Genomic DNA, 14,504 nt, shown 5'->3' with positions numbered 1-14,504 from the left:
GTCAAATTTGTCGTTGGAAAAAAAATGCTTTTATGGTTCATTTTCTTTAAATCACAGCTGCGTTTTTTTTCTTTTCCTCAATTACACCTCCAAATCATAATAAATAATTTATTAAATTAAAATTAAACTATACTTTGGTAAAGTGTGGATTATTTTTGTATACACTATTCCACCTCAGAGAATCTCTTCAAACAGGGAGAGATAGAAAAAGAAAACAAACACTAATGGACCCCAGTCATTGTTGTGTGGTCCAACTCCTGTTTGTTGATTCCCGTGTTATTTCAAGCACCAGTGACCAGCCGAGGCTCCTTGGCTGAGCGCGCAGACATGTATTCAGCAGTTAATCTGACGGAGCATCTCGCCGCTTTGTGTATTGGAGCGGCCCATTGTTTTCCTCTATAGATTAGCCGCACAAGTACCTCACATAATCGAAAAGGCTGTAGACACACTGTCATTGCTCTGCACTCCACTAATAAGGGACTGCGCCAACACACATTCAATAAAAGTCCTGCAGCAGAGTGTTTTTGAACAATATATTTACTTCCATTAAATAAAACACAATAGTTTTTTTGGATGTTGGAAAAAAAACAAACAAACAAAAAAAAACATAATTTCGTACCAAATAGTATACACAGAGCAAAAAAACCAAATCATTTGTCGCAGGAACAATTTTTTCGATGCTTCTTTTTTTGTCGTTTTTTTAAATTCCAGAATTGCTATTCTAAATCGATATTCACACAGACATTAATAATAAATTTATAATATGTTAGAAACACACAACTGGTGCGTTTTAGTATGTACATTCCCTTTTTGTTTGCAAGCAAAACATGATTCCTTTTTCAGGGGGTTTTCTTCTTTTTTTGTCCACATGCGTTGATAAATTGAGCCTCATGGAGCGAGAGAGGGGGAGTGTGTGGAGGGTTAGAGCGCATTCGCCTCGACAAAACAGGAGATGATCATTCAAATATATATACAACCTTTTTTTCAGTCAACAATCAACGTCCAAATATCCACCAGAGAAATAAAAACACGTGTGTGCGTGTGTGTGTGTGTGTGTGTGTGTGAAACAGCTGGATCCATCAAAGGGGAATAAACCTAAATAAAAAAACAACTCCCATTTGAGTTTTTTGACTCCGACCTGGAGCTGAGCTTGATTCAGTGGTTCAGTCTCTCGTGCCCTTTTTGAGTGAAAAATGAAAAAGGAAAAAAAAGTTGTAGTAGTCTCTTGTTCCTGTGGCCGGGCTGTTTGTGATTACCCACACACTGCAAAAAATGACCAGCATAACAAACCATTTTTTTTTGTTTTGGTAACCAACCCTAAAATCATAATTCCCCAAAAAAATTAAAGTTTAATCTATAGCAACAGATGTTTGGCATTTTTCAAGTCAAATGTGGAAACATAAAAGCCAGAATGACGCAAACTAGTACAAAGAAGATGTCAGTTGATGGAGAAATGTCCTTAAAAGTAAAAAAAAAAAAAAAACAGATTTCCTTTCTCCTTTTAGCGAGACAATAACACCTTTACTTGTCACTAAACAGCCTCGATGGCTTGTTAGAGTGATGATTTTTTGCAGTGCAGGCAGGTATTAGACTGGTCTGTCCACGGCGTACTGGCAGGCGCTCAGATTAGACCCCGGGTTCTGCACACTGGCGTATCCAAAGCTCGAGTGCTGCTTGGCTTTCAGTCTCAGGCTGGCCAGGCTGGAGTTACAAGTGTCCCTGTACACGTATGGCGGGGTCGGCGGCGCGTAGGGACACGCCGGCGTGGGCACCCCGGAGTTGAGAGACGGGTTACTGAGGTTGTTCAAGTTGTTGAGGCTGTTGAGGCTGGAGCCCGGCACGCCCGTGACCGCCGACGGCACCATGCTGGAAGTCATGGAGGATATGGAGTTCGGCGGCGAGAACATGGTCTGCGAGGACAAGGGGTTGACGTTCATGGAGTTGAAGAAGGGGAAGCTTTTGGTGGATAGTGAGGCCGACGTGAGGCCCTTGGCGGCCCAGTTGTTGTACGTGTAGCTCGGGTACATGTCTTCGTAGGGCTGCATGAGTCCGTTGAACTGCGGCCCGAAACCGTTTTTGCAGAGCTCGGCTTGTTGGTTTCTTTCCCGTTTCCTCCACTTGGCTCGCCGGTTCTTGAACCAAACCTAATGCAACGAAATTATATATAAAAAAAAGCGGAATTAATTCTAGTCGGTCGTTGTTATCTCTTTTATAGCCCACATTTTTCTTTTTCTCGTTATATTTTGCAACAGCTGCATTCGGCTGCAACTATCAAGATGAATTGTACTTTTAAATCTAGCTTGTGTGTGTGAACCCATTAGTCTTTGAATCCGTCTTTATCTGAGCTGAATACACACACACACACACACACACACACATCTGTCAGTGCACCGTGGATGTGTATTCCCTCTGCAGGCTTCCACAAACACTCTGACCTCCATCACGCGACACCAGGGCGACAAACGCAAAATACAAGCTTTGCACCTCTTTCACACGAAGCAGCGAACACGACTGGTATCGGTCACACGAGGACTGAGGCTCGTGAGTGTCATTAATGCGTTGTTAATGTTAATACACGCGAATAACAGGTAAATAACAAACCAGGTACATTTGTCTTTTTTTCTCACTGTAAAATAACTGAAAAGGGTAAAAGGTAAAATATTTTTAACAACACTGATTATTTGTCACTGAATTGTAATTTTATTTAGTCTAAGAACAATGTTATTCAATTGACTCTTGAGCAAACAGAAAATTAAACAAGATTGTTTATAAAACATAAAATTATACTCTATTATTTGCATGGTGATTTCAGCCGTGCGTAAAGTTACAGTAAGTGTCCGTGCGTAAAAATCACCCCCAAATGTGGCCAGTTTATATTTGCGCACACATGTACACACAGGGACTGTTTGTGTTTATACCCAAGGGATTTTACTCACCCTGACCCGGGCCTCTGTGAGGTTGGTCCACACGGCTATCTCCTCCCTCGTGCTCATGTCCGGATAACGATTCCGCTGGAAAGTGGCCTCCAGTTCCTGCAGCTGTTGGCTGGTGAAGTGAGTCCTCTGTCGCCGCTGCCGCTTCTTTTTAGACGGGTCATCCGAGGAGTCGTCGTTTTTATTCTGGGTCTTTTCTTTCTCTGTCAAAGAGGAGAGCAGTTACACGTTAGTCAGGCTGATATTAGATCCTTTTCTTATGAGACTGAGAGAGTGCGCAAAACTCTTTGGAAATTGAATAATATTGTTTAATTGTATTAAGCAGAAAATATTATTTAGAACCAAATAAATCATTGCTGAATTTTTACGCTGTCACTTTTCTGGGATTTGTGTAAATATTTCAAATAAACATTGACACTAAATGAGTAAAATCGGACACATTTTAGTTGACACATACAAAAAACCCCAACATTTTACATAACACAGAAACCTTGACAGCTGTGATCTCTTATCTCTGCATGCACATTTAACCCGCGTCGCTTCGATTAACGGAACCATCTTTTGTTTTTTGGCACCGCGATGACAACACATCTGCAGCCCGGACGGTTCTTACCGACGGACTCCGGACTGGACGTGTCCGACACGGTGTGCACGTCTACCCGGTGTTTAGAGTCCACAGACCGCTGCAGCGGCTGTAAGCTGGAGGCCATCGCCAGAGCCGTGTAGTGCGTGGAGGCAAGTTTATTATTCCCTGTGAGGTGGTGGGGATGGTCTGTGTTTAATGGATCCCTCATAGAGTTCATGAGTAAAAAGATCGCACAACTGGCTGCCAAACGCAGATCAAGTTCCCTTTAAGCGGAAAGTCCGAGTGCGGAATGTGTTCAGCTCTCCAAAAAACGCACAGCAGCAGCAGCAGCAGCGGGAGCGCGGTTCCTCTTGCGATTTGTGAAGAAACCCTCTTTGTATTTGAGCTGGTAAAAGCTTTAGAACAGGCCATCAAGCGTTGCCATAGCACCGGTGGTGAAGAGCGGTGAACTCGGCGGACTATCAGAGTGACAAGGACAGGTACGCGATATTAGATCCAGAGGCAGACGCGCACCACACCGCTCTCTGTTCATTTCAGCTGTTGCCTGCCTGCGCACTGCTCATCCAACTGCGCCTCTATCCAGACCTCCACGTCACTGCGTTGCGCCCGCCCCCATTTTCTCTGACAGGCACATGTATGTGGATATGACAGTGTGCCCAGCCAACCCGGAGCTCGCAGAAACGAGATATGTCTGCCAGTGTGTTATCCCCGCGGGCTGGCGCTTATTTTCCCCTCTACCAAATAAAAGCATGTAAAGAGAGAGATGCACCCGCGGCGCGTCGAGGTGCAGTTGTGCAGCAGCCCAAGACCAAATAGTAATAAAAAAAATAAATAAATGAAAATACAGTTTGGCCTCATTTTATCACACGGGTCCAGTGGCCCAGCAAAACGATGCACTTCCATTCATACTCCAACTGAGCCGCAGCAGATTCGCTGTCTGTGTCTCTACAGTTTACTCAGTGTGGACGAAACGAGCCACTGAGAGAATTGTACTCGGAGCACACACACACACGCACACACACGCACACGCACACGCACATACACATATATATATATAAAGTCCACAATGCAGACTAAATATCAAACGCAACAACACACAGAACCACGGCCCCTTGAAAGGCCACGCGATTAAAGGGCATGGAGAAGGAATAAAGGCAGAGTTGGAACCCGTCTCCAATCTCCTCTGTGCGCACTTGTCAAACTGTCAAACGCTAACTAGCAGACATGTACAGTATGTTAAAAAAGAGCTCACGCGCAGCTGGTGCAGCTCACACAGAATATATCCCGTTCTATTAATGAGAAAAGAAGTCGTTTTCATTCAAACGCAGGGTGTGGTGGGGAATATTAGACACAAACGAGGTCTAATACTTGAGGTCTGATCCTCAACGCGACGCATGTAGGGAAGTGAACGTTGTGTCCAACACTGTGACCAAATCTGACCCTTGACTTCCTGGATGTACAGAGCGAAATGATTGCCAGTCATAAATGAGGCGATCCTCTTGACCTCAGCACAGTTAACGTTCAAATAGACATTAAATCAGTCACCCACGTTACTCCATCAGAGTGTTGTGTGTGTGTGTGTGTGTGTTTTTCTCACTTTTAATCTTTAAAGACTCTCATTTGCATATGAATTTCAGAAAAAGAGGACTTTTCTTTAATGAGTTTGAGTTGATGTGCAATTAAAAATCAACAATTCCCTAAAGATCTGTATGTGCGCCTTAAGGGAGGGGGGAAAACCGAAATAAACAAATGTGACTTTTAGTTTTTCAAGGTGGAGAAATGTCACGAGGTAACAGGTGAACTGACGGAGCGTGTTTTTTTTTTTAAAAGCGTCAACACAACACAACAGTGAGGATGATGAAGTGAAAAATCATCATCATCTTCATCAAACACACGTGAAAAAAGTCCATATCCACGTGGCCACTTGCTTGTAAGACATGGACTGATGCCATGGAAGCTCTTGATTTATAAATACCTACACACGCGCACACACAGCCCACAACTGAACCAGTTCTTCCTCATTAGAACCAGGTTTTAGTCTATTTGAGGCCAAAATAAAATTTGTGTGACAACTTCCACAACCCGATCAAACAATAATTATATTAAAGTGCTATATTTTCACTTATAATCCTAATATTAACGTGTATTCCAAGCCATACACGTGTGCGCGCACCATCCTGTATTTAATCCCGTATTTCTGAACATAATAAAAGACGAATTATACATTTTAAATTTAAAATAACCAGTTTATACATCTTTATTTGATGCTCCTTTTTTTCCCCTCTCCCTCTCTCTCCCCTCCACTGTAATACTAAACCTGAAGTGGATTATCGGTTTCCTCTTCATTTCTACCTTGTGAATGCTTTATCTCTCTTCTCTGGATTACCGCGCGCAGCAGGCCTCTGTCATAGAGGGCCATTAATTAGCAATTCAGTCAATATAGCAGGGAGACGACGAGGCTTTTTACATAGGATTAAGGGGAGACATCAGATTCCCTCCATTAGCGTATTCCTCCTCACGAATGGGCTTTCATTATACATTTACTTTTCCCCAGAGTCGCTTCCAACAAGCGCTGCATATATTAACGGCTGAGTTGACGCTGGAAACATCCTCTCTTCTTTCTTTCTTTGTTTTTTTTAAATTATTATTATTGTTGTTATTATTAATTCTATTTTTTACTTGTTATTCAAAATCAATGACGGTTCACAGTAGTGCATGTGTGTCATTATGACTCTACAGCAGGCGTCCTCGGGCTAAATGGAGCAGAATGATAGTTATTGGTTATTCGTTTACGAGCCTCTAACAAGACTTGATGTCATTTCCTCCTCCTCCTCCTCAGTGGAGAATAATTAACAAATCCCAGACTCTGCCCCCGCAGGATCCCAAGCCTTTTCCTCTCTTAACTCCTGTTTATAAAAGATATGGTTTTATTTTGGAAAATACAATTTATGAGAAGAGGGGTAATAAGGATTATCATTATTATTATTATTATTATTATTATTATTATCAGTGGGAAAAGAAATACGCTTTATTGGTCACTTTATTGGCAATGAAAGCACATTTTCTAATTTTATTAGATGATATCATAAAGGGTTTTAATGACATTAAATGACACTGCTGTCATTCTCACTGAAATCCCTGGATGAATCCACCCGTGTTTCCACCTGCCTGCTTCAAGCCGTGCAGCGGCCGAAGCTGCAGGTCCACATGTGGCCACCAGGTGTCCCTCTAAGACAGGACAACCTGCAGTGACCCCACCGTCTCTGTCCACTGCAGCGACACAGCAAACATTTTATATGGAATATATTAAATATTATTAAAGCTATTTTTTTTAAATCACCAACAGGTTGAACACAGAATATTTTTTGAGAGTTTTCTTTAAAAAAAACCCCAAACCTTTAAAAAAGGCTTAATTTTGTCTTTAATTAAAAGTGTTGACCTCGTTTTCAAGGGAATTTCTCAAAACGACTTTGAAATAATTAAATCAGCACCACAGTTAATTTAGTAATTCTGTTTTAAATAGACATCAATACCTGCATTAATTATGATGCCAATAGTTATGTTTTATATTATAATTTGACATTATTATTATTGTTATTTTTTATAATAATATGTTAATTTGTGTAGTAGTTTACCAAGTCTGTGTTTTTTCGTTTCCCTTTGGCACATTTAACAATTGTAATATCATAATTGACCATAACCATTACTACAATATGAGGATTATGTCAATTTTTTTTTGCTGAAAACAAATAATCGAACAAATAAATAGACACACTTATTACAGTTTTCATTTGTCTAGTGGCAGATTTCACGAGTCACTCACCTATTTGCGCACAGGTGGTGGCCAGTTTGCGGCAGTGGGAGTCCATTGCGACAGTTTGAGGAAAAGCGCTTCTGAAAAAAAACGACAAAAGACAGGAAGCTTTTAACACTGATATGATATGATGATTATGATGATGAGTATTATGGGCTGGGGAATAAATATTATGCAAAATAAACGAATAATAAAAATAAACGCATTCAAAAAGTATTAAAATATAGAAAGTACAAGTGTTAATATCAGCAGTGGCGCACTGATGATCCACAGTTGCACGGAAATGATTTCCTCTGTGAAAAAAAAAATGCCAGGAAACAACAGTGACACGTGCTTCATTAAAACCTCACTTTATTGGACGAAAAAAAGGAAAAACATCAACAATATAATAACATAATTCTATTATTTCTCATCATAAAGTGACAAGATGCCTCCTGAATAAAAACACACGTTTAAAGACATGGCATACAAACTAAAAAGTAAATAGAAGTACAATAATGATGTAAAGAAAATATGATTTATATATATAGTGTGTAAAGCTGGTGGTGTTTTGCGTCATTAAGGCAGATATGTCGGTGTCTCGGTGCAGAGCCGTTGGAAGTTGCACTGATTCCGTGGTAAAATCACGGGATTAGAGTCTGATTGAGATGTCTGTCGGTGGGATATTACAAAATTCATTATCGCGGCCCTCACACTACCTCGATATGAAGTTACACAGATGGGGTTTTATTAGCCCAGGCTCACACTGTTTGCTTATGATAATTCAAGTCGGGGGGAAATTTGCATGCAGTCATGCTGTTAACCATTTCTCTCTCCTCCTCCACCCACACCGCCACTTTTTCTCTTCACCTGCTCTACATCATCATCACCATCATCATCTTCCTCTTTAATTCCAAACATGCAGATATTGGAGGTTAAGTTTTACACGCGCCTCATACCTGGCGCCTCAAAACCTTTCCTCCACAATCCACGCTGCAAAATGAAAGAGTGTGGGTCAGGCTGTAAGGTGGAGGGGGTTATTGCACGCTGGCTGTGTGTGTGTGTGTGTTATATATCTGATTTAATGAGTGGGGGCCCGCCTCCTTTTTATTTCCCCCGCTCTCTGTTTAGTACAGTTTTTTTTACTGTTTTTACTTTATTTCTGGTTTTTTTTGTCTTATCATTCGTTGGGGAAAAAAAACCCCAAAACAAGATTTCCTTCAAAATAAAAGTATAGACTAGTAAAATAAATAAAATACCATAGCATAAATAAAGAAATCTGTTTTATTTTTAAAAAATATAGTATTACAGTGGTGTGCTTGGTATAGCCCTTCATATATTCTTTTTTTTGTCTATTATTATTTACAAAACACTCAAACGACGATTACAAATGACACATTGTACTTATATAAAATCGCCAAATAAATAATAACTTATTATTATTTCTTAAATGTGATTAATTTTAAGTGTAGTTTCCTGTGTTTGTCTGACAGCTGTATAATAATGTATGTGCCACCTCCATTATAATAACTTGATTTAATTAATTAATAACAATAATCAGTTAATATAAATATCTATATTTTTTTTACCACTGAAATTCCCCAGTGCTGTCCCAACACGAGCGATTTAAAATATATTTTAAATCCGATTTTTCACCCATTCGCGCTGCTGCTTTCTCTCTTCCTCTCTTCCTTCACTCCTGCGCGCGCGCTCGCTCGGCAGCACCACGGACGGTTTGATCGGGGTCGGTGAGTCACATGATGGCACCGGGCCCAGCGCAGACAGAAAGCTGGCACCGCCTCGCGCTGCGGCTCCACTTCAGAACTCAACGCTCAACCGAGAGCATGAGCGACTGCAGCCCTTTTTTTTTTTTTTTACCGCGGGACTTAACCTGACCTCCCCTGCGCCGCCGCGTGCTTCTGTGTTAATTAAAGGCGTGAGACCATGAACGCACCACCACACACCTTCATCCTCATATCCATATAAGTCTTTAATTCGGCCGATGCCTTTTGACCAAACGGTGTTTTTAAGGCATTTACGCAAACACACGAAAAACCGCACAAACGCTCAAAAATCATAACACGAGAACAAAACTGTGTCAACGCACATGTTTTTCCGCTTCCCCCACACTCCATCACCTCTAACCACCCACTGTTATTTACTCTGCTCTCACATCTAAACAGCAACAAAATAACCCGAGCTGAAATTCATCCACACTTTCCCCAAACTAAGTGCACTCACCAGCTGATGTGAGACACCGGCGCGGGGGGTGAGGGGGGATCCGCTCGTTGGTCCGGCAGCCGTTTTATTCTCTGTGTAGTTCGTGAAAGCGGGGTAAATTCCACTGTCCAGACGCACGCACTCGTTGAAGATTCAGTCCAGTTTAAAAAACGCTACAAATGTGGAAGTTGTTCTGTCCTTGGAAACGTGCGCGCTGCGTGGATCTGGCTTCCACCTCCGCGCTATGTTATCCAAAAAGAGAAAGGAAGAGACGCAGCGTAGAAAAAACAGCCTTTAGGATTGTTTCATGTATGCGCATAAATAACCATCTATTTACAAATGTGACGAGGGGAAAAAGAAGCGAAGGAGGCGCTTTCATCCGCGTCTCCTCTTGGTTCGTCCTCTTCTGTCTTCCTCAACTTTTTCCCCCTGGAAAGACGCTCTAAGAGTGGCGCATTTTTTTCCTCCTTCTTTCTCGCTCAGGGAGAGGGACCCCGGTGTGTGTGTATGTGTGTGTGTGTCTGCGTGGGTGTGTGTGTGCGTGCTTTTTAAAAGGGGTGTGTTTGTATGTATGCGCGCCTCTGTGTGTGTGTAGTCTAGCAGAGGACAAACTTAGATCCTCTCAACTTTCAACAACAATCACACACACACACACACACACAATCAGAGTAGTGTCTTTAAAAAGCACACGCATGTTTTTATTTTAATCAAACTGTGTCCGTGTTGATTGTTGCAGACACGCGGGAAACACAAACCCAACCTGCCATTTTTACGCAAACTACGCTCTGTAATAACCACAGATATGTGCGTTAATGGATTGAACCTACATGTTGTTTAAATAAAACACTACATTAAATCCAATAAATTGCGTAATCAGTAATATTGGAGCATTTGTCTAGAATAATTTGAATATTTCACAGAAAAAGCAGTGGATTTCAGTGAACAGCTGGTTCGGATGCAAATTTTCTGTATAGATCTGTTTCCACACACACGCGCACAGATTTTTCTTTCTTCTTCTTTTCTCCCCCATTCGCATCTTAATTGTGAGGGAAGCAGGACCGGACGTGGGCCTGCAGTTCTCCCCGCGACTAATCCTTCTTTTACATTTTTAGTCATACTCCCATTAAAGCCTAATTAATGCGCACACCCATGCGGGAGTTTCCAGGCAAAAAGGGAACACTGAAGCAAAACGTGCGCATCACGCATCCCATCAAACCCCCTCCAAAAAAAAAAGAATCAATGTGCCAAAAAACACACGTGGGTGCTTAGGCTATAATGACACGAGTCAGTGATGTAGACACTTTAACAACTGCTTTGATCAGGTTTAGTTATTCATTCATTCGTTGTCTTCTGCTTTATCCTCCACGTGAGGGTCGCGGGTCGCTGGAGCCAATCCCAGCTGACACGCGGGGCGAAAGGTGGGGGACACGCGTGGACAGGTGTCCGCAACCATTCACTCTCACATTCACACCTATAGTGTCCAATTAACCTCTGCGTGTTTTTGGACTGTGGGAGGAAACCGGAGAACCCGGAGAAAACCCACGCGCACACGGGGACAACATACAGAAAAGGCCCTTATTAGACAACCGGGTCTTTTTTTGCTGCAAGGCCTAATTTATTTATTTATTTATTTATTCGAGACAAAACACACACAAAAATATCCCCACACATAAATTCCTCTGCTCAGGCCCACAAAGGCCTTTTTTTTTAAATTAATTTCCCACTGGCGTAAACACGGAGTGCGTGGAGTCAAATGCAAAGCAACACGAGAAGAAATAAAATAAAATCAGTTGTGTTTACCAACACAGCTCGTGTCGTGCCTCCAAATTTGACCCGTTTGCTTTAATATTGGATTGTGATGTGTGGCACACGCACTCACGCGTAAAGGCGCGCACGTACTCCACCACGCCCACGCTACACGTGCACATACACACAGAGACGCGCACAATAATGCAGGCAAACGACTCCACAGCACGTGCAAGAAAACATCATGCACATCTTCAAATCACGCCCCCGCGTGCACGGAGGGAAGAAGAGGGAGAGGCGCAATGTTCGGCTATATATTCTCCTCTTACCTTCTTATACAAAGAGAGAGAGAGAGAGGGGAGAGAGGGAGAGAGAGGGAGGCTGGTGTTTCTCACGCAGGAAGGTGCAGAGGAGAAATGCCTGAAGTTCAGAGAAGGCTGGCGGGTATGAAATCTTTCGCCTCGGGGGCAAAACCGGCGGCTTCTTTTCATTTCAAGCGCTTATCGATTCGCTGTTGTCATCTTTGGCGACGCAGGAGGACACTTGAAAGAATTTCTGATGGGGCTGTGATGTGAGAAACGAGGGGTGACCTGCTCAGCTGATGCCCTCTCCTGATTCTTAACGAGCAGCCTCTAGTCTCTAGTACAGTTGGGACATTTCAACTCTTCTTCCCATGCTGCTTTCATGTACATGAGCATCCATTTTAAAGAGGGGGATGATTGACTGCAGCAGTTTCAGCAGCACAAACACCAGGACATTTATTTATTTATTTATTTTAAATGTTGTAATCTTTTAACATTTTTTTGTTTACGTAAATAATCCGCAACTCATTTCTTTCATTAGTGCTGCAGGGGTGAGGCCTACATGACAGCCAAAGCACCTCATAAAGCTATCATTTCACCACACCCATGATTTTACTCTTTATATTTCATTCCCAAACTTTAAAATGATGCTTTAAAAATTGTCCTAAATATTTAATAAGTGATTTGTTTTTTTTGCAAATAAAAAGTATAAATAATAAAGAATTGATCAGGGAACTCCTCGATGGAGCAAATATTGCTTGTAAAAATGGGCCTGTATGTATGGCATGTGCCCAATGCAAAATTTGCACAGTGACACCTATAGAAATCAGTCTTATTTTGAAAAGGAAACCACACCTTATTTTTTAGCATGGAATGGTTTGCTGTGACAAATGCCCTTTTTTTTTTTTTTCTCTCCACCAATTTCTGCAGCCTTTGCATCCTGCCCACGCCACGAGGAATCAATTACAGTCGAGTTAAAAAAGAAACAAAAAAATGTGTTTTTCGGCGCTCATCTCCCAACTTCTCCCTTCATCTCTCGACATGACTGTTGAATCAATTCCACAGGCTGTCAGTGCAAATGAATGCAAACCTGTGTTTCCAGTGAAATGCCCGTTTACAGTCCTGGTTTTCGTAGGTGGTCATCGCTCTGTTGCAGCAGGGAAGCTCGAGTCATGCAGATGTGAAGTGGCTGCATTATTCAGCGTGGAGTGTGGGGCTATTCTCTGCCTGAGAAACCACGCAGCTTGGCTTTCTTTCTCCCCCCTCCTCCCTTTTTCAGTCTTAGCCTCAAAACCGCACATGATTGTCGCCTATAGTGTTCTGTCTGGCCAACAACTCTGCGGCCATGTAATAAAATTTGGTGTTTCCAAAGCCACAAATCTTTAAACAAATCAGTTTATGTACTGCTAATATGTTAGAAATAAAGTCATGGCTGGGACTTTTGCTCTGATTTTTTTTTTTGGGGTGTGACTAGAAGACGGGATGAAGAGACAGAGGGAGGAGGAGGAGGAGGAGGAGAAAAAAGACAAAACATTAGATTAATCTGTCTCCCCTCCGAGACAGAAATATCCTGTGTGTATTTCCCGCCGTCAAGTATCACTCCAGGAATGTTATTAGTGAAAAAAGCTGCCTGTAAATTAACCAAATTAAAAGGGTGGATCGTTGATGGCTCTTGAGCTTGTTGAGTGGCTTTATGTCTGATCCTTACTGTTCCAGCTCTGTCACAGTACCAAAGGGAGCGGGGAGCTACGCTAACGCTAAGCACTCAAACTAAGCAACATGGCTTGTGGTTTTTAGGACGTAATGCGCGAGGTCAGTAAATGACTTGCATGTTAGGCCGCCCTCACTTCTCCCCGACATGCCCGGCTACCGTGGTGTATATTTAAAAAGTACTCAGCGCTTCGTCTTTGTCTTCTTCTGTAATTATCCTCTCCTCAGCTCCCAAAGAAAATGCTTAGCTGATGTCAGTGTGGTTTTGGCCCCCAGACTGCTCTAATATTAATCCCATGCATGAAGCGGCTTCAGATGAGCGAGGATTACTTTGAATTAAACTCCTGTCCATGTTTTTTTATGTGAACGCATTAACTCCTGTCACTGCCGGTCAGTCAGACGAGTCCGGCCGCCGCGTTCGCTCGACTTTGGACGTGACACGGCTTTGGTCAGGCGTGATTAAGAATGTCCCTGAGAGCGGGACGGCATTCATTACACCGACAGCCACGGACGGACGAGTGCAGCGGTGCTTTCATGGGCGCGGGGCATGAGCCTCGGAGGGAAGTCGGAGTCCGCGCATGCATAAACACATGCGGCCTCAGCCTTAATCACAGGTGCAAGTGGGCCAATAAATTGCTCAAGCAGGTCTCTGATCAATTACATGAAAAATCAATGGGAAGCTGCCACTAACCTGCCTAAGGGGAAATCGGCCAAGAATGAAATTGGTGTGATAAAATGACTATGATGCCTCCCACCTTGTCAATAACATGTAAAACAGTTCAGCTACATGCTAACTCTCCTGTCAGCCGACCCGAGGTGGACCCAAAGGTCACAACTGGAATCGGCTTAGTCCTAATTGGTCTACTGTGGCAGAGAGAGAGGGGATGGCATGAGGAAGAGGGAAGGAGGGGAAACTGGAGACGGACTCGGACCGGTTCACACATGAGACGGATAAAATGTGCAAATGGCAACCTTAAACATGTACATGTGAGTGTGTGAATTTGAGAGCGAGACGAAGGATTTATCATTCTGTTTGCGAGTCGACTAAATGTGCCGTCATTCCCATGGCAACCTCCGTGGTTTCTACCATCTTGTGGATGTCCTCCACTGTAGTATTCTTTGCAGTATAGACTTTGCCTTTGACTTTGGACAGAGGCAGGAGGTAGAAGCTCAGTTCAGTTATTTGGTAACTTTATTATTATTTCACTATTTGA

The 14,504-nt window shown here is 42.5% G+C and overlaps 1 protein-coding gene across 4 annotated transcripts in view; it reads right to left on the bottom strand.

Annotated features, from left to right (window-relative positions):
• Window positions 1-519: 519 nt before the first annotated feature.
• The window catches only part of pitx2 (paired-like homeodomain 2), a 52,031-nt gene continuing 38,046 nt past the window's right edge, over window positions 520-14,504 (bottom strand). Inside the window, exons 1-4 of one of the 4 annotated variants that reach the window (XM_044039528.1) lie at window positions 9,554-10,038; window positions 7,343-7,413; window positions 2,937-3,136; window positions 520-2,144 (exon numbers count right to left, since the gene is read on the bottom strand). In XM_044039528.1, coding sequence (XP_043895463.1) covers window positions 1,587-2,144; window positions 2,937-3,136; window positions 7,343-7,388 — 804 coding nt within the window. In that variant the 5' untranslated portion in view covers window positions 7,389-7,413; window positions 9,554-10,038 and the 3' untranslated portion in view covers window positions 520-1,586. Of the gene's footprint in view, window positions 2,145-2,936; window positions 3,137-3,546; window positions 4,269-7,342; window positions 7,414-7,567; window positions 7,684-9,553; window positions 10,039-14,504 lie in introns of those variants that run through there. The other 3 variants (XM_044039531.1, XM_044039530.1, XM_044039527.1) reach the window with 3 other exon arrangements.

Source organism: Solea senegalensis, linkage group LG12, assembly GCF_019176455.1.
Source record: "Solea senegalensis isolate Sse05_10M linkage group LG12, IFAPA_SoseM_1, whole genome shotgun sequence".
NCBI lineage: Eukaryota > Metazoa > Chordata > Actinopteri > Pleuronectiformes > Soleidae > Solea > Solea senegalensis.
Note: the sequence above shows the minus strand (reverse complement) of the source record. Positions and strands in the feature narration are given on the sequence as shown.